At 44.5% G+C, this 14,223-nt stretch overlaps 1 protein-coding gene across 1 annotated transcript; it reads left to right on the forward strand.

Annotated features, from left to right (window-relative positions):
* Nucleotides 1-2,507: 2,507 nt before the first annotated feature.
* On the forward strand, nucleotides 2,508-13,603 carry LOC147967844 (uncharacterized; the record flags this gene model as incomplete). Its single annotated transcript, XM_087523280.1, has 3 exons — nucleotides 2,508-2,708; nucleotides 11,306-11,457; nucleotides 13,420-13,603. Coding segments are annotated over 3 exons (537 nt in total), but the record flags the coding sequence as incomplete, so codon positions are not given.
* Between the last annotated feature and the right edge of the window lie 620 nt (nucleotides 13,604-14,223).

The raw sequence follows: 14,223 nt of genomic DNA on the forward strand, positions 1-14,223 counted from the left end.
GAAGTTGAGTCAGACTCAATGCCCGACCACTGAAGAAGATAGAGAGAAAATGAAAGATGTTCCCTATGCTTCAACCATAGGCTCTATCATGTACGCAATGCTGTGTACCAGACCTGATGTGTGCCTTGCTATAAGCTTAGCAGGGAGGTACCAAAGTAATCCAGGAGTGGATCACTGGACAGCGGTCAAGAACATCCTGAAATACCTGAAAAGGACTAAGGATATGTTTCTCGTATATGGAGGTGACAAAGAGCTCACCGTAAAAGGTTACGTTGATGCAAGCTTTGACACTGATCCGGACGATTCTAAATCGCAAACCGGATACGTGTTTACATTAAACGGTGGAGTTGTTAGTTGGTGCAGTTCTAAACAAAGCATCGTAGCGGGATCTACATGTGAAGTGGAGTACATAGCTGCTTCGGAAGCAGCGAATGAAGGAGTCTGGATGAAGGAGTTCAGATCCGATCTAGGTGTTATACCTAGTGCATCGGGTCCAATGAAAATCTTTTGTGACAATACTGGTGCAATTGCCTTGGCAAAGAAATCCAGATTTCACAAGAGAACCAAGCACATCAAGAGACGCTTCAATTCCATCCGGGATCTAGTCCAGGTGGGAGACATAGAGATTTGCAAGATACATACAAATCTGAATGTTGCAGACCCGTTGACTAAGCCTCTTCCACGAGCAAAACATGATCAACACCAAGACTCCATGGGTGTTAGAATCATTACTATGTAATCTAGATTATTGACTCTAGTGCAAGTGGGGGACTGAAGGAAATATGCCCTAGAGGCAATAATGAAGTTATTATTTATTTCCTTATATCATGATAAATGTTTATTATTCATGCTAGAATTGTATTAAACCGGAAACCTAATACATGTGTGAATACATAGACAAACTTAGTGTCACTAGTATGCCTCTACTTGACTAGCTCGTTAATCAAAGATGGTTATGTTTCCTAACCATGAACAAAGAGTTGTTATTTGATTAACGAGATCACATCATTAGGTGAATGATCTGATTGACATGACCCATTCCATTAGCTTAGCACCCGATCGTTTAGTATGTTGCTATTGCTTTCTTCATGACTTATACATGTTCCTATGACTATGAGATTATGCAACTCCTGTTTGCCGGAGGAACACTTTGTGTGCTACCAAACGTCACAACATAACTGGGTGATTATAAAGGAGCTCTACAGGTGTCTCCAAAGGTAGATGTTGGGTTGGCGTATTTCGAGAATAGGATTTGTCACTCCGATTGTCGGAGAGGTATCTCTGGGCCCTCTCGGTAATGCACATCACATAAGCCTTGCAAGCATTGCAACTAATGAGTTAGTTGCGAGATGATGTATTACGGAACGAGTAAAGAGACTTGCCGGTAACGAGATTGAACTAGGTATTGGATACCGACGATCGAATCTCGGGCAAGTAACATACCGATGACAAAGGGAACAACGTATGTTGTTATGCGGTCTGACCGATAAAGATCTTCGTAGAATATGTAGGAGCCAATATGGGCATCCAGGTCCCGCTATTGGTTATTGACCGGAGATGTGTCTCAGTCATGTCTCCATTGTTCTCGAACCGTAGGGTCCGCACGCTTAACGTTACGATGACAGTTATTATGAGTTTATGCATTTTGATGTACCGAAGTTAGTTCGGAGTCCCGGATGTGATCACGGACATGACGAGGAGTCTCGAAATAGTCGAGACATAAAGATTGATATATTGGATGACTATATTCGGACACCGGAAGGGTTCCGGAGGAGTATCGGATAAAACCGGAGCACCGGGGGGTTAATGGGCCTCATGGGCCTAATGTGGAGAAGAGGAAGGGGCTGCCAGGGCAGGCCGCGCGCCCCCTCTCCCCCTAGTCCGAATTGGACAAGGAGGGAGGGGCGGCGCCCCCCCTTCCTATTCTCCCTCCACCTCTCCTAGTTGGACAAGGTTTGTGAGGGGAGTCCTACTCCCGGTAGGAGTAGGACTCCTCCTGCGCGCCACCATAGGGCCGGCCGCCCCCCCCCCCCTTGGATCCTTTATATACGGGGGCAGGGGGGCACCTCTAGACACACAAGTTGATCCACGTGATCGTTCCTTAGCCGTGTGCGGTGCCCCCTGCCACCATATTCCACCTCGATCATATCGTTGTAGTGCTTAGGCGAAGCCCTGCGTCGGTAGAACATCATCATCGTCACCACGCCATTGTACTGACGAAACTCATCCCCGAAGCTTTGCTGGATCGGAGCCCGGGGAGCGTCATCGAGTTGTGCGTGTGCTAAGAACACGGAGGTGCCGGAGTAACGGTGCTTGGATCGGTCGGACCGGGACGACGTACGACTATTTGCTTTACGTTGCGTCAACGCTTCCGTTGCGATCTACGAGGGTACGTAGATAACACTCTCCCCTCTCGTTGCTATGCATCACCATGATCTTGCATGTGCGCAGGAATTTTTTTGAAATTACTGCGTTCCCCAACACAACCATCGCCCATTCATCCCCAACACGACCCGTCCGCCTTGCCACTTCCGTACGTGTACGAGTCCTGCCCCGAGCTTCTGCAGCCGGTCGGAAATGTCTCAGACGAGGTCCTAGAGGCGACGAGGGCAGTGCGGTGGCACGAGAGGGCAGAGCGAATCTCCGACGATGTGAAGTGTTGGTCGCAGAGTGTGAAGGAGTGGAAGAGAGTGATTGCAGAGATGGAGGTGAAGGAAATATGCCCTAGAGGCAATAATAAAGTTATTATTTATTTCCTTATATCATGATAAATGTTTATTATTCATGCTAGAATTGTATTAACCGGAAACATAATACATGTGTGAATACATAGACAAACAGAGTGTCACTAGTATGCCTCTACATGACTAGCTCGTTGATCAAAGATGGTTATGTTTCCTAACCATAGACATGAGTTGTCATTTGATTAACAGGATCACATCATTAGGAGAATAATGTGATTGACTTGACCCATTCCGTTAGCATAGCACTTGATCGTTTAGTTTATTGCTATTGCTTTCTTCATGACTTATACATGTTCCTATGACTATGAGATTATGCAACTCCCGTTTACCGGAGGAACACTTTGTGTGCTACCAAACGTCACAACGTAACTGGGTGATTATAAAGGTGCTCTACAGGTGTCTCTGAAGGTACTTGTTGGGTTGGCGTATTTCGAGATTATGATTTGTCACTCCGATTGTCGGAGAGGTATCTCTGGGCCCACTCGGTAACGCACATCACTATAAGCCTTGCAAGCATTGCAAGTAATGAGTTAGTTGCGAGATGATGTATTATGGAACGAGTAAAGAGACTTGCCGGTAACGAGATTGAACTAGGTATTGAGATACCGATGATCGAATCTCGGGCAAGTAACATACCGATGACAAAGGGAACAACGTATGTTGTTATGCGGTTTGACCGATAAAGATCTTCCTAGAATATGTAGGAGCCAATATGAGCATCCAGGTTCCGCTATTGGTTATTGACCGGAGACGTGTCTCGGTCATGTCTACATAGTTCTCGAACCCGTAGGGTCCGCACGCTTAAAGTTCGATGACGGTTATATTATGAGTTTATGTGTTTTGATGTACCAAAGGTGTCTGGAGTGCCGGATGAGATCGGGGACATGACGAGGAGTCTCGAAATGGTCGAGACGTAAAGATTGATATATTGGATGACTATATTCGAACATCGGAATGGTTCCGAGTGATTCGAGTATTTTCGGGAGTACCGGGGAGTTACGGGAATTCGTATTGGGCCTTAATGGGCCATACGGGAAAGGAGAGAAAGGCCTCAAAGGGTGGCCGCACCCCTCCCCATGGGCTGGTCCGAATTGGACTAGGGAGGGGGGCGCCCCTTCCTTCCTTCTCCTTTCCCTTCCCTTTCCTTTCCTCCTACTCCTACTACTTGGAAGGGCTCCTAGTTCTACTAGGAAAGGGGGAATCCTACTCCCGGTGGGAGTAGGACTCCCCTAGGGCGCGCCATAGAGAGGGCCGGCCCTCCCCCTCCTCCACTCCTTTATATATGGGGGAAGGGGGCACCCCAAAGACACAACAATTGGTCTCTTGATCTCTTAGCCGTGTGTGGTGCCCCCCTCCACCATAATCCACCTCGGTCATATCGTAGCGGTGCTTAGGCGAAGCCCTGCGTCGATAGAACATCATCATCATCACCACGCCGTCGTGCTGACAAAACTCTCCCTCAACACTTGGCTGGATCGGAGTTCGAGGGACGTCATCGAGTTGAACGTGTGCAGAACTAGGAGGTGCCGTGCGTTGGTACTTGATCGGTCGGATCGTGAAGATGTACGACTACATCAACCGCGTTGTGCTAACGCTTCCGCTTTCGGTCTACGAGGGTACGTAGACAACACTCTCCCCTCTCGTTGCTATGCATCACCATGATCATGAGTGTGCGTAGGAAATTTTTGAAATTACTACGTTCCCAACAGTGGCATCCGAGCCAGGTTTTATGCGTAGATGTCATATGCACGAGTAGAACACAAGTGAGTTGTGGGCGATATAAGTCATACTGCTTACCAGCATGTCACACTTTGGTTCGGCGGTATTGTTGGATGAAGTGGCCCGGACCAACATTACGCGTACGCTTACGCGAGACTGGTTTTACCGTCGTGCTATGCACACAGGTGACTAGCGGGTGTCAGTTTCTCCAACTTTAGTTGAACCGAGTGTGTCTACGTCCGGTCCTTGCGAAGGTTAAAACAGCACCAACTTGACAAAATATCGTTGTGGTTTTGATGCGTAGGTAAGAACGGTTCTTTCTCAGCCCGTAGCAGCCACGTAAAACTTGCAACTACAAAGTAGAGGACGTCTAACTTGTTTTTGCAGGGCATGTTGTGATGTGATATGGTCAAGATGTGATGAGATATAAGTTGTTGTATGAGATGATCATGGTTTGTTGAAGTTATCGGCAACTGCAAAAGCCTTATGATTATCTCTCTATTGCATAAGATGCAAGCGCCAAATAATTGCTTTACTTTATCGCTATGCGATAGCAATAGTTGCAAGAGCAATTGTTGGCGAGACGACCATGTGACGACACATTGATATAGATTAAGATGATGGAGATCATGGTGTCATGCCGGTGACGATGGAGATCATGACGATGCTTTGGAGATGGAGATCAAAGGCACAAGATGATGATGGCCATATCATGTCACATATTTTGATTGCATGTGATGTTTATCTTTTATACATCTTATTTTGCTTAGTTCGACGGTAGCTTTATAAGATGATCTCTCACTAATTATCAAGGTACAAGTGTTCTCCCTTAGTATGCACAGTTGCGAAAGTTCTTCGTGCTGAGACACCACGTGATGATCGGGTGTGATACGCTCTACGTTCAAATACAATGGGTGCAAAACAATTGCACACGCGGAATACTCAGGTTAAACTTGACGAGCCTAGCATATAACAGATATGGCCTCGGAACACGGAGACCGAAAGGTCGAGCGTTTATCATATAGTAGATATGATCAACATAGTGATGTTCACCATTGAAACTACTCCATCTCACGTGATGATCGGACATGGTTTAGTTGATATGGATCACGTGACCACTTAGAAGATTAGAGGGATGTCTGTCTAAGTGGGAGTTCTTAAGTAATATGATTAATTGAACTTTAATTTATCATGAACTTAGTCCTGGTAGTATTAGCATATCTATGTTGTAGATCAATAGCTCGCGTTTAGCTCCCTTGTTTTATTTTTGATATGTTCCTATAGAAAATTAAGTTGAAATATGTTAGTAGCAATGATGTGGATTGGATCCATGATCTGAGGATTATCCTCATTGTTGCACAGAAGAATTATGTCCTTAATGCACCGCTAGATGACAGACCTATTGCAGGAGCAGATGCAGACGTTATGAACGTTTCGCTAGCTCAATATGATGACTACTTGATAGTTTAGTGCATCATGCTTAAACGGCTTAGAATCGGGACTTCAAAGACGTTTTGAACGTCATGGACCATATGATATGTTCCAGGAGTTGAAGTTAATATTTCAAGCAAATACCCGAGTTGAGAGATATGAAGTCTCCAACAAGTTCTATAGCTAAAAGATGGAGGAGAATAACTCAAGCGGTGAGCATGTGCTCAGATTGTCTGGGTACTACAATCGCTTGAATCAAGTGGGAGTTAATCTTCCAGATAAGATAGTGATTGACAGAATTCTCTAGTCACCATCACCAAGTTAGTAGAATTTCGTGATGAACTATGATATGCAAGGAATAACAGAAACGATTCCCAAGCTCTTCGTAATGCTAAAATCAACGAAGGTAGAAATCAAGAAAAATATCAAGTGTTGATGGTAGACAAGACCACTAGTTTCAAGAAAAGGGCAAAGGAAAGAAGGTGAACTTCAAGAAGAACTGCAAGCAAGTTGCTGCTCAAGTGAAGAAGCCCAAGTCTGGTCCTAAGCCTGAGACTAAGTGCTTCTACTGCAAAGGAACTGGTCACTGGAAGCGGAACTGCCCCAAGTATTTGGCGGATAAGAAGGATGGCAAAGTGAACAAAGGTATATTTGATATACGGATTATTGATGTGTATTTTACTAGTGTTCGTAGCAACCCCCCGGTATTTGATACTGGTTCAGTTGCTAAGAGTAGTAACTCGAAACAGGAGTTGCAGAATGAACAGAGACTAGTTAAGGGTGAAGTGACGATGTGTGTTGGAAGTAGTTCCAAGATTGATATGATCATCATCGCACACTCCCTATACTTTCGGGATTAGTGTTGAACCTAAATAAGTGTTGTTTGGTGTTTGCATTGAGCATGAATATGATTTGATCATGTTTATTGCAATACGGTTATTCATTTAAGTAAGAGAATAAATTGTTATTCTGTTTACATATATGGTTACACACCCAATGAAAATGGTTCGTTGGATATCGATCGTAGTGATACACATATTCATAATATTGAAACCAAAAGATGCAAAGTTAATAATGATAGTGCAACTTATTTGTGGCACTGCCGTTTAGGTCATATTGGTGTAAAGCGCATGAAGAAACTCCATGCTGATGGACTTTTGGAATCACTTGATTATGAATCAGTTGATGCTTGCGAACCATGCCTCATGGGCAAGATGACTAAGACTCCGTTCGCCGGAACAATGCAGCAAGCAACAGATTTGTTCGAAATCATGCATACTGATGTATCTGGTCCAATGAATATTGAAGCTCGCGGCATGTATCATTATTTTCTGATCTTCACAGATGATTTGAGCAGATATGAGTATATCTACTTGATGAAACACAAGTCTGAAACATTTGAAAAGTTCAAAGAATTTCAGAGTGAAGTGGAGAATCATCGTAACAAAATAAAAGTTTCTACGATATGATCGCAGAAGTAAAATATTTGAGTTACGAGTTTGGCCTTCAGTTAAAACAATGTGAAATAGTTTCACTACTCACGCCACCTGGAACACCACAGTGTAATGGTGTGTCCGAACGTCGTAACCGTGCTTTATTAGATATGGTGCGATCTATGACGTCTCTTACTGATTTACCACTATTGTTTTGGGGTTATGCATTAGAGACAGCTACATTCACGTTAAATAGGGCACCATCTAAATTCGTTGAGACGACACCGTATGAACTATGGTTTGGCAAGAAAACCTAAGCTGTCGTTTCTTAAAGTTTGAGGTTGCAATGCTTATGTGAAAAAGTTTCAACCTGATAAGCTCAAACCCAAATCGGAGAAGTGCGTCTTCATAGGATACCCAAAAGAAAATGTTGGGCACACCTTCTGTCACAGATCCGAAGGCAAGATATTCGTTGCTGAGAATGGATCCTTTCTAGAAAAGGAGTTTCTCTCGAAAGAAGTGAGTGGGAGGAAAGTAGAACTTGATGAGGTAACTGTACCTGCTCCCTTATTGGAAAGTAGTTCATCATAGAAATTTGTTCCTGTGACTGCTACACCAATTAGTGAGGAAGCTAATGATGATGATCATGTAACTTCAGATCAAGTTACTACCGAACCTCGTAGGTAAACCAGAGTGAGATCCGCACCAGAGTAGTACGGTAATCCTATTCTGGAGGTCATGTTACTTGACCATGACGAGCCTACAAACTATGAGGAAGCAATGATGAGCCCAGATTCCGCGAAATGGCTTGAGGCCATGAAATCTGAGATGAGATCCATGTATGAGAACAAAGTATGGACTTTGATTGACTTGCCCATTGATCGGCGAGCCATTGATATTAAATGGATCTTCAAGAGGAAGACGGACGCTGATAATAGTGTCACTATCTACAAAAGCTAGAATTGTCGCAAAAAAGTTTTCGACAAGTTCAAGGTGTTGACTACGATGAGAGTTTCTCACTCGTATCTATGCTTAAGTCTGTCCGAATCATGTTAGCAATTGCCGCATTTTATGAAATCTGGCAAGTGGATAAACAAAACTGCATTCCTTAATAGATTTATTAAAGAAGAGTTGTATATGATGCAACAAGAAAGTTTTGTCAATCCTAAAGGTGCTAACAAAATATGCAAGCTCCAGCGATCCATCTTTGGACTGGTGCAAACATCTCGGAGTTGGAATATACGCTTTGATAAGTTGATCAAAGCATATAGTTTTATACAGACTTGCAGTGAAGCCTGTATTTACAAGAAAGTGAGTGGGAGCACTACAGCATTTCTGATAAGTATATGTGAATAACATATTGTTGATCGGAGATAATGTAGAATTATTCTGCAAAGCATAAAGGAGTGTTTGAAAGGAGTTTTTCAAAGAAAGACCTCGGTGAAGCTGCTTACATATTGAGCATCAAGATCTATGGTGATAGATCAAGACGTTTGATAAGTTTTTCAATGAGTACATACCTTGACAAGATTCTGAAGTAGTTCAAAATGGAACAGTCAAAGAAAGAGTTCTTGCCTGTGTTACAAGGTGTGAAGTTGAGTAAGACTCAGAACCCGACCACGGCAGAAGATAGAGAGAGAATGAAAGTCATTCCCTATGCCTTGGCCATAGGTTCTATAAAATATGCCATGCTGTGTACCGGATCTATTGTATACCCTACACTGTTTTTGTCAAGGGAGTACAATAGTGATCTAGGAGTAGATCATTGGACAGCGGTCAAATTATCCTTAGTGGAATAAGGATATGTTTCTTGATTATGGAGGTGACAAAAAGGTTCGTCGTAAAGGGTTACGTCGATGCAAATTTTGACACTGGTCCAGATGACTCTAAATCTCAATCTGGATACATATTGAAAGTGGGAGCAAATAGCTAGAATAGCTCCGTACAGAGCATTGTTGACATAGAAATTTGCAAAATACTTACGGATCTGAATGTGGCAAACCCGTTGACTAAACTTCTCTCACAAGCAAAACATGATCACACCTTAGTACTCTTTGGGTGTTAATCACATAGCGATGTGAACTAGATTATTGACTCTAGTAAACACTTTGGGTGTTGGTTACATGACGATGTGAACTATGGGTGTTAATCCCATGGTGATGTGAACTATTGGTGTTAAATCACATGGCGATGTGAACTAGATTATTGACTCTAGTGCAAGTGGGAGACTGAAGGAAATATGCCCTAGAGGCAATAATAAAGTTATTATTTATTTCCTTATATCATGATAAATGTTCATTATTCATGCTAGAATTGTATTAACCGGAAACATAATACATGTGTGAATACATAGACAAGCAGAGTGTCACTAGTATGCCTCTACTTGACTAGCTCGTTGATCAAAGATGGTTATGTTTCCTAACCATAGACATGAGTTGTCATTTGATTAACGGGATCACATCATTAGGAGAATGATGTGATTGACTTGACCCATTCCGTTAGCATAGCACTTGATCGTTTAGTTTATTGCTATTGCTTTCTTCATGACTTATACATGTTCCTATGACTATGAGATTATGCAACTCCCGTTTACCGGAGGAACACTTTGTGTGCTACCAAACGTCACAACATAACTGGGTGATTATAAAGGTGCTCTACAGGTGTCTCCGAAGGTACTTGTTGGGTTGGCGTATTTCGAGATTAGGATTTGTCACTTCGATTGTAGGAGAGGTATCTCTCGGCTCACTCGGTAATGCACATCACTATAAGCCTTGCGAGCATTGCAACTAATGAGTTAGTTGCGAGATGATGTATTACGGAACGAGTAAAGAGACTTGCCGGTAACGAGATTGAACTAGGTATTGAGATACCGACGATCGAATCTCGGGCAAGTAACATACCGACAAAGGGAACAACGTATGTTGTTATGCGGTTTGACCGATAAAGATCTTCGTAGAATATGTAGGAGCCAATATGAGCATCCAGGTTCCGCTATTGGTTATTGACCGGAGACATGTCTCGGTCATGTCTACATAGTTCTCGAACCCGTAGGGTCCGCACGCTTAAAGTTCGATGACGGTTATATTATGAGTTTATGTGTTTTGATGTACCGAAGGAGTTCGGATTCCCGGATGAGATCGGGGACATGACGAGGAGTCTCGAAATGGTCGACATGTAAAGATCGATATATTGGACGACTATATTCGGACATCGGAATGGTTCCGAGTGATTCGAGTATTTTCGGGAGTACCGGGGAGTTACGGGAATTCGTATTAGGCCTTAATGGGCCATACGGGAAAGGAGAGAAAGGCTTCAAAGGGTGGCCGCACCCCTCCCCATGGGCTGGTCCGAATTGGACCAGGGAGGGGGGGCGCCCCCTTCCTTCCTTCTCCTTTTCCCTTCCCTTTCCTTCCCTCCTACTCCTACTACTTGGAAGGGCTCCTAGTTCTACTAGGAAAGGGGGAATCCTACTCCCGGTGGGTGTAGGACTCCCCTAGGGCGCGCCATAGAGAGGGCCGGCCCTCCCCCTCCTCCACTCCTTTATATACGGGGGCAGGGGGCACCTCAAAGACACAACAATTGATCTCTTGATCTCTTAGCCGTGTGCGGTGCCCTCCTCCACCATAATCCACCTCGGTCATATCGTAGCGGTGCTTAGGTGAAGCCCTGCGTCGGTAGAACATCATCATCGTCACCACGCCGTCGTGCTGACGAAACTCTCCCTCAACACTCGGCTGGATCGGAGTTCGAGGGACGTCATCGAGTTGAACGTGTGCAGAACTCGGAGGTGCCGTGCGTTCGGTACTTGATCGGTCGGATCGTGAAGACGTACAACTACATCAACCGCGTTGTGCTAACGCTTCCGCTTTCGGTCTACGAGGGTACGTAAACAGCACTCTCCCCTCTCGTTGCTATGCATCACCATGATCTTGAGTGTGCGTGGGAAATTTTTGAAATTACTACGTTCCCCAACAGGAGGGAGATCCAACTATCCCCCGTAACCGCCGAGAAGGGACCATTGAAGCTGTCAAGCAGCACTCCAACTGGGAGCTGCGCAATTTGGGCCAGAGGATCTACTTCGAGAGTAATGCGGAGGAGAGAGCCAGGATGCCGCCCCCAAGTGCATCGGCGTTCGCACTACTAGGAAAAGGGCTATAGATGGAATTGACACTAATGGCGCAACAGACATGTGGTGCGCCATTACTATATACTAATGGCGCACCATGTGTTGGTACGCCATTAGTGTCCAAATACTAATGGCGCACCACATCCACGGTGCGCCATTAGTAAAAAAATTTAAATTTTTTTCAAAACTACTAATGGCGCACCGTGGGCATGGCGCGCACCACATCCACGGTGCGCCATTAGTAAAAAAGATTTAAATTTTTTAAATTTTTTTCAAAACTACTAATGGCGCACCGTGGGAGTGGTGCGCCATTACTAGTTGAACTAGTAATGGCGCACCATGCCACGGTGCGCCATTAGTAACTTGGCCACCACTTCCATCGAATGCACCCCCCCGGACCGCCTTTTCAGTTTTAAAAAAATAAAAAAATGATGGAAATGTCAAAAAAATAAAAAAAATAAGTTTTCCATGTGATATGTGGTCTAATTGTTGTGAAAATTTACAAATATGAATTTCGACTTTATTTGCGAAATCTCTCGAGAATTTGTAAAATGGGCATAACTTTTGCGTATGAACTCGGATGAAGAAGTTTTTTATATAAAAAATCATCTACTCGAAAAGTTACATCCGAATTTAACTGGGGGAACCCTGTTAAACATTTTCAAAATCCTCAAAAACCTAACAGAAAAAAAGATACGGGGGCTTTTAAAATCTGGAGAGGCAAAAAAATTCAAAAAAATTCAAACTTACTAATGGCGCACCTGCCCATGGTGCGTCATTAGTATCTTCCTGCCTTCAAAATTCAAAATAAGTCAAAAAAATAAAAAAAAAAGTTACTAATGGCGCACCTGCCCATGGTGCGCCATTAGTATCTTCCCGCCTTCAAAATTCAAAATAAATCAAAAAAATAAAAAAAAAGTTACTAATGGCGCACCTGCCCATGGTGCGCCATTAGTATCTTCCCGCCTTCAAAATTCAAAATAAATGAAAAAAATAAAAAAAGTTAGTAATGGCGCACCTGCCCGCGGTGCGCCATTACTATGCCGTATATATGGCTAGGCGTGGTCCTCTCCTCCTTACCTCTTCATTCTTCTCCTCCACTCCACCTCTCCTCCACTCCATCTCCTCCTCTCCTCCACTCCATCTTCCCTTCTCTCCTCCACCATACTACCCTCCTCCTCTCCGGCGACCTCCTCCTCCTCCTCTCCGGCGACCTCCTCCTCCTCTCCGGCGACCTCCTCCTCTTCCTCCTCTCCTCCCCTCCCCTCCCCTCACAGTTTCTCCTCCCTCCTCTCCGGTGAGCTCCTCCTCCCTCCTTTCCGGTGAGCTCCTCCTCCCTCCTCTCCGGTGAGCTCCTCCTCCCTCCTCTCCTCCCATCCCCTCATGGTTTCTCCTTCCTCCTCTCCGATGCTCCGGTGAACTCCTCTCCGGCGACCTTCTCCTCCTCCTCTCCGGCGAACTCCTCCTCCTCCTCTCCAACGATGTAGGCGAGCGCCTCTCCGGTGACCTCCTCCTCCTCCTCTCCGGCGAACTCCTCTCCGGCAAAAGAACACGGCAAAAGAACGTACAAGATCCAAAAACAGAAACAAAATTTGAAATAATATCGTGCCAAAAAACGAGCAAAAAAACGAGCAAAAAATGGGCAAAAAAATCACGATCCAGATCCAAATTCAAAATTCAAAAATAGCAATGGCGCACGGTGGGGGTTAGACGGTGCGCCACTACTATTTTCCCGCCTTCAAAATTCAAAAATACTAATGGCGCACCAGTGGCCTATACTAATGGCGCACCAGTGGCCTATACTAATGGCGCACTGTCTGGTGCGCCATTAGCATACCAGATACTAATGGCGCACCAGTGGTGCGCCATTAGTAAAAAATTCTAGTGGCGTGATACTAATGGCGCACCGGTGGTGCGCCATTAGTAGGCAAAACCGGTGCGCCATTAGTAGGCCTTTTCCTAGTAGTGTCGATATCATCAGCTGGGGAAGGGCGGAGGCGAAAACTCCAGCGGGCAAGGCAAGGTGGGAGTGCTTGAACGGTCGGATGCCAACCAGCGTTCTCCCTCCGCTTGAACCGGTGGATCCGCTGCCGTATCTATCTCCACAGCCAGGCCTAACATACGAGGGGGGATGTTTACCCGCTCTATAAACTTGTCTTAAGAACTTGTTGCACCGTTTGTTGGTTTTGTGAAAGCTTATTGCAAAACTACTTGCGTTAGTTGGGGTTGCCAAACTATGTGGACAAGTTTACTATTTGCTATTTGCTATTTGCTATGTGGAACCTTTATTAATATGTGAGCTCATATTTTGCTTTCTTTGTGAAACTATAAAACTATATGATAAAACTTTACAAAAGAAACAATCACTAAAACTTGTAAAAACCTAAACCATAAAACAATCACTACAGTTTTATTAATGTGTATGTGATGCCCAAGTTTAATTGTTTGAGATCTGTTTTTTAGGTTCTATATCATTGCTGTGATATTGTTTTTGAAAAAAAGCAAACAATTAAACTTGAAAACCATAAAACACAGGACCCCACCGCCAAAGACCCTGACGGTAGGGTCAGACTGGCCACCGCTAGGTTCTCTGGCGGTAGGCTACTTACCCACGTCAGTTCGGGCAAACGGCCGCCGTCACCCTTCGTCGCACCCTACGACAGGGACCCTGGCGGCAGCCTGTCTGACCCTTCCCTGACGGTAGCGAAAGGGTCAGATCTCGATTTCTTTTCGAACGGGGATCAGATCTTGATTTTATACCACAAAAGGG

Source organism: Triticum urartu, chromosome 5A (assembly GCF_056163025.1).
Source record: "Triticum urartu cultivar PI428250 chromosome 5A, HENAU_Tu73, whole genome shotgun sequence".
In the NCBI taxonomy this organism is placed as follows: Eukaryota; Viridiplantae; Streptophyta; class Magnoliopsida; order Poales; family Poaceae; genus Triticum; species Triticum urartu.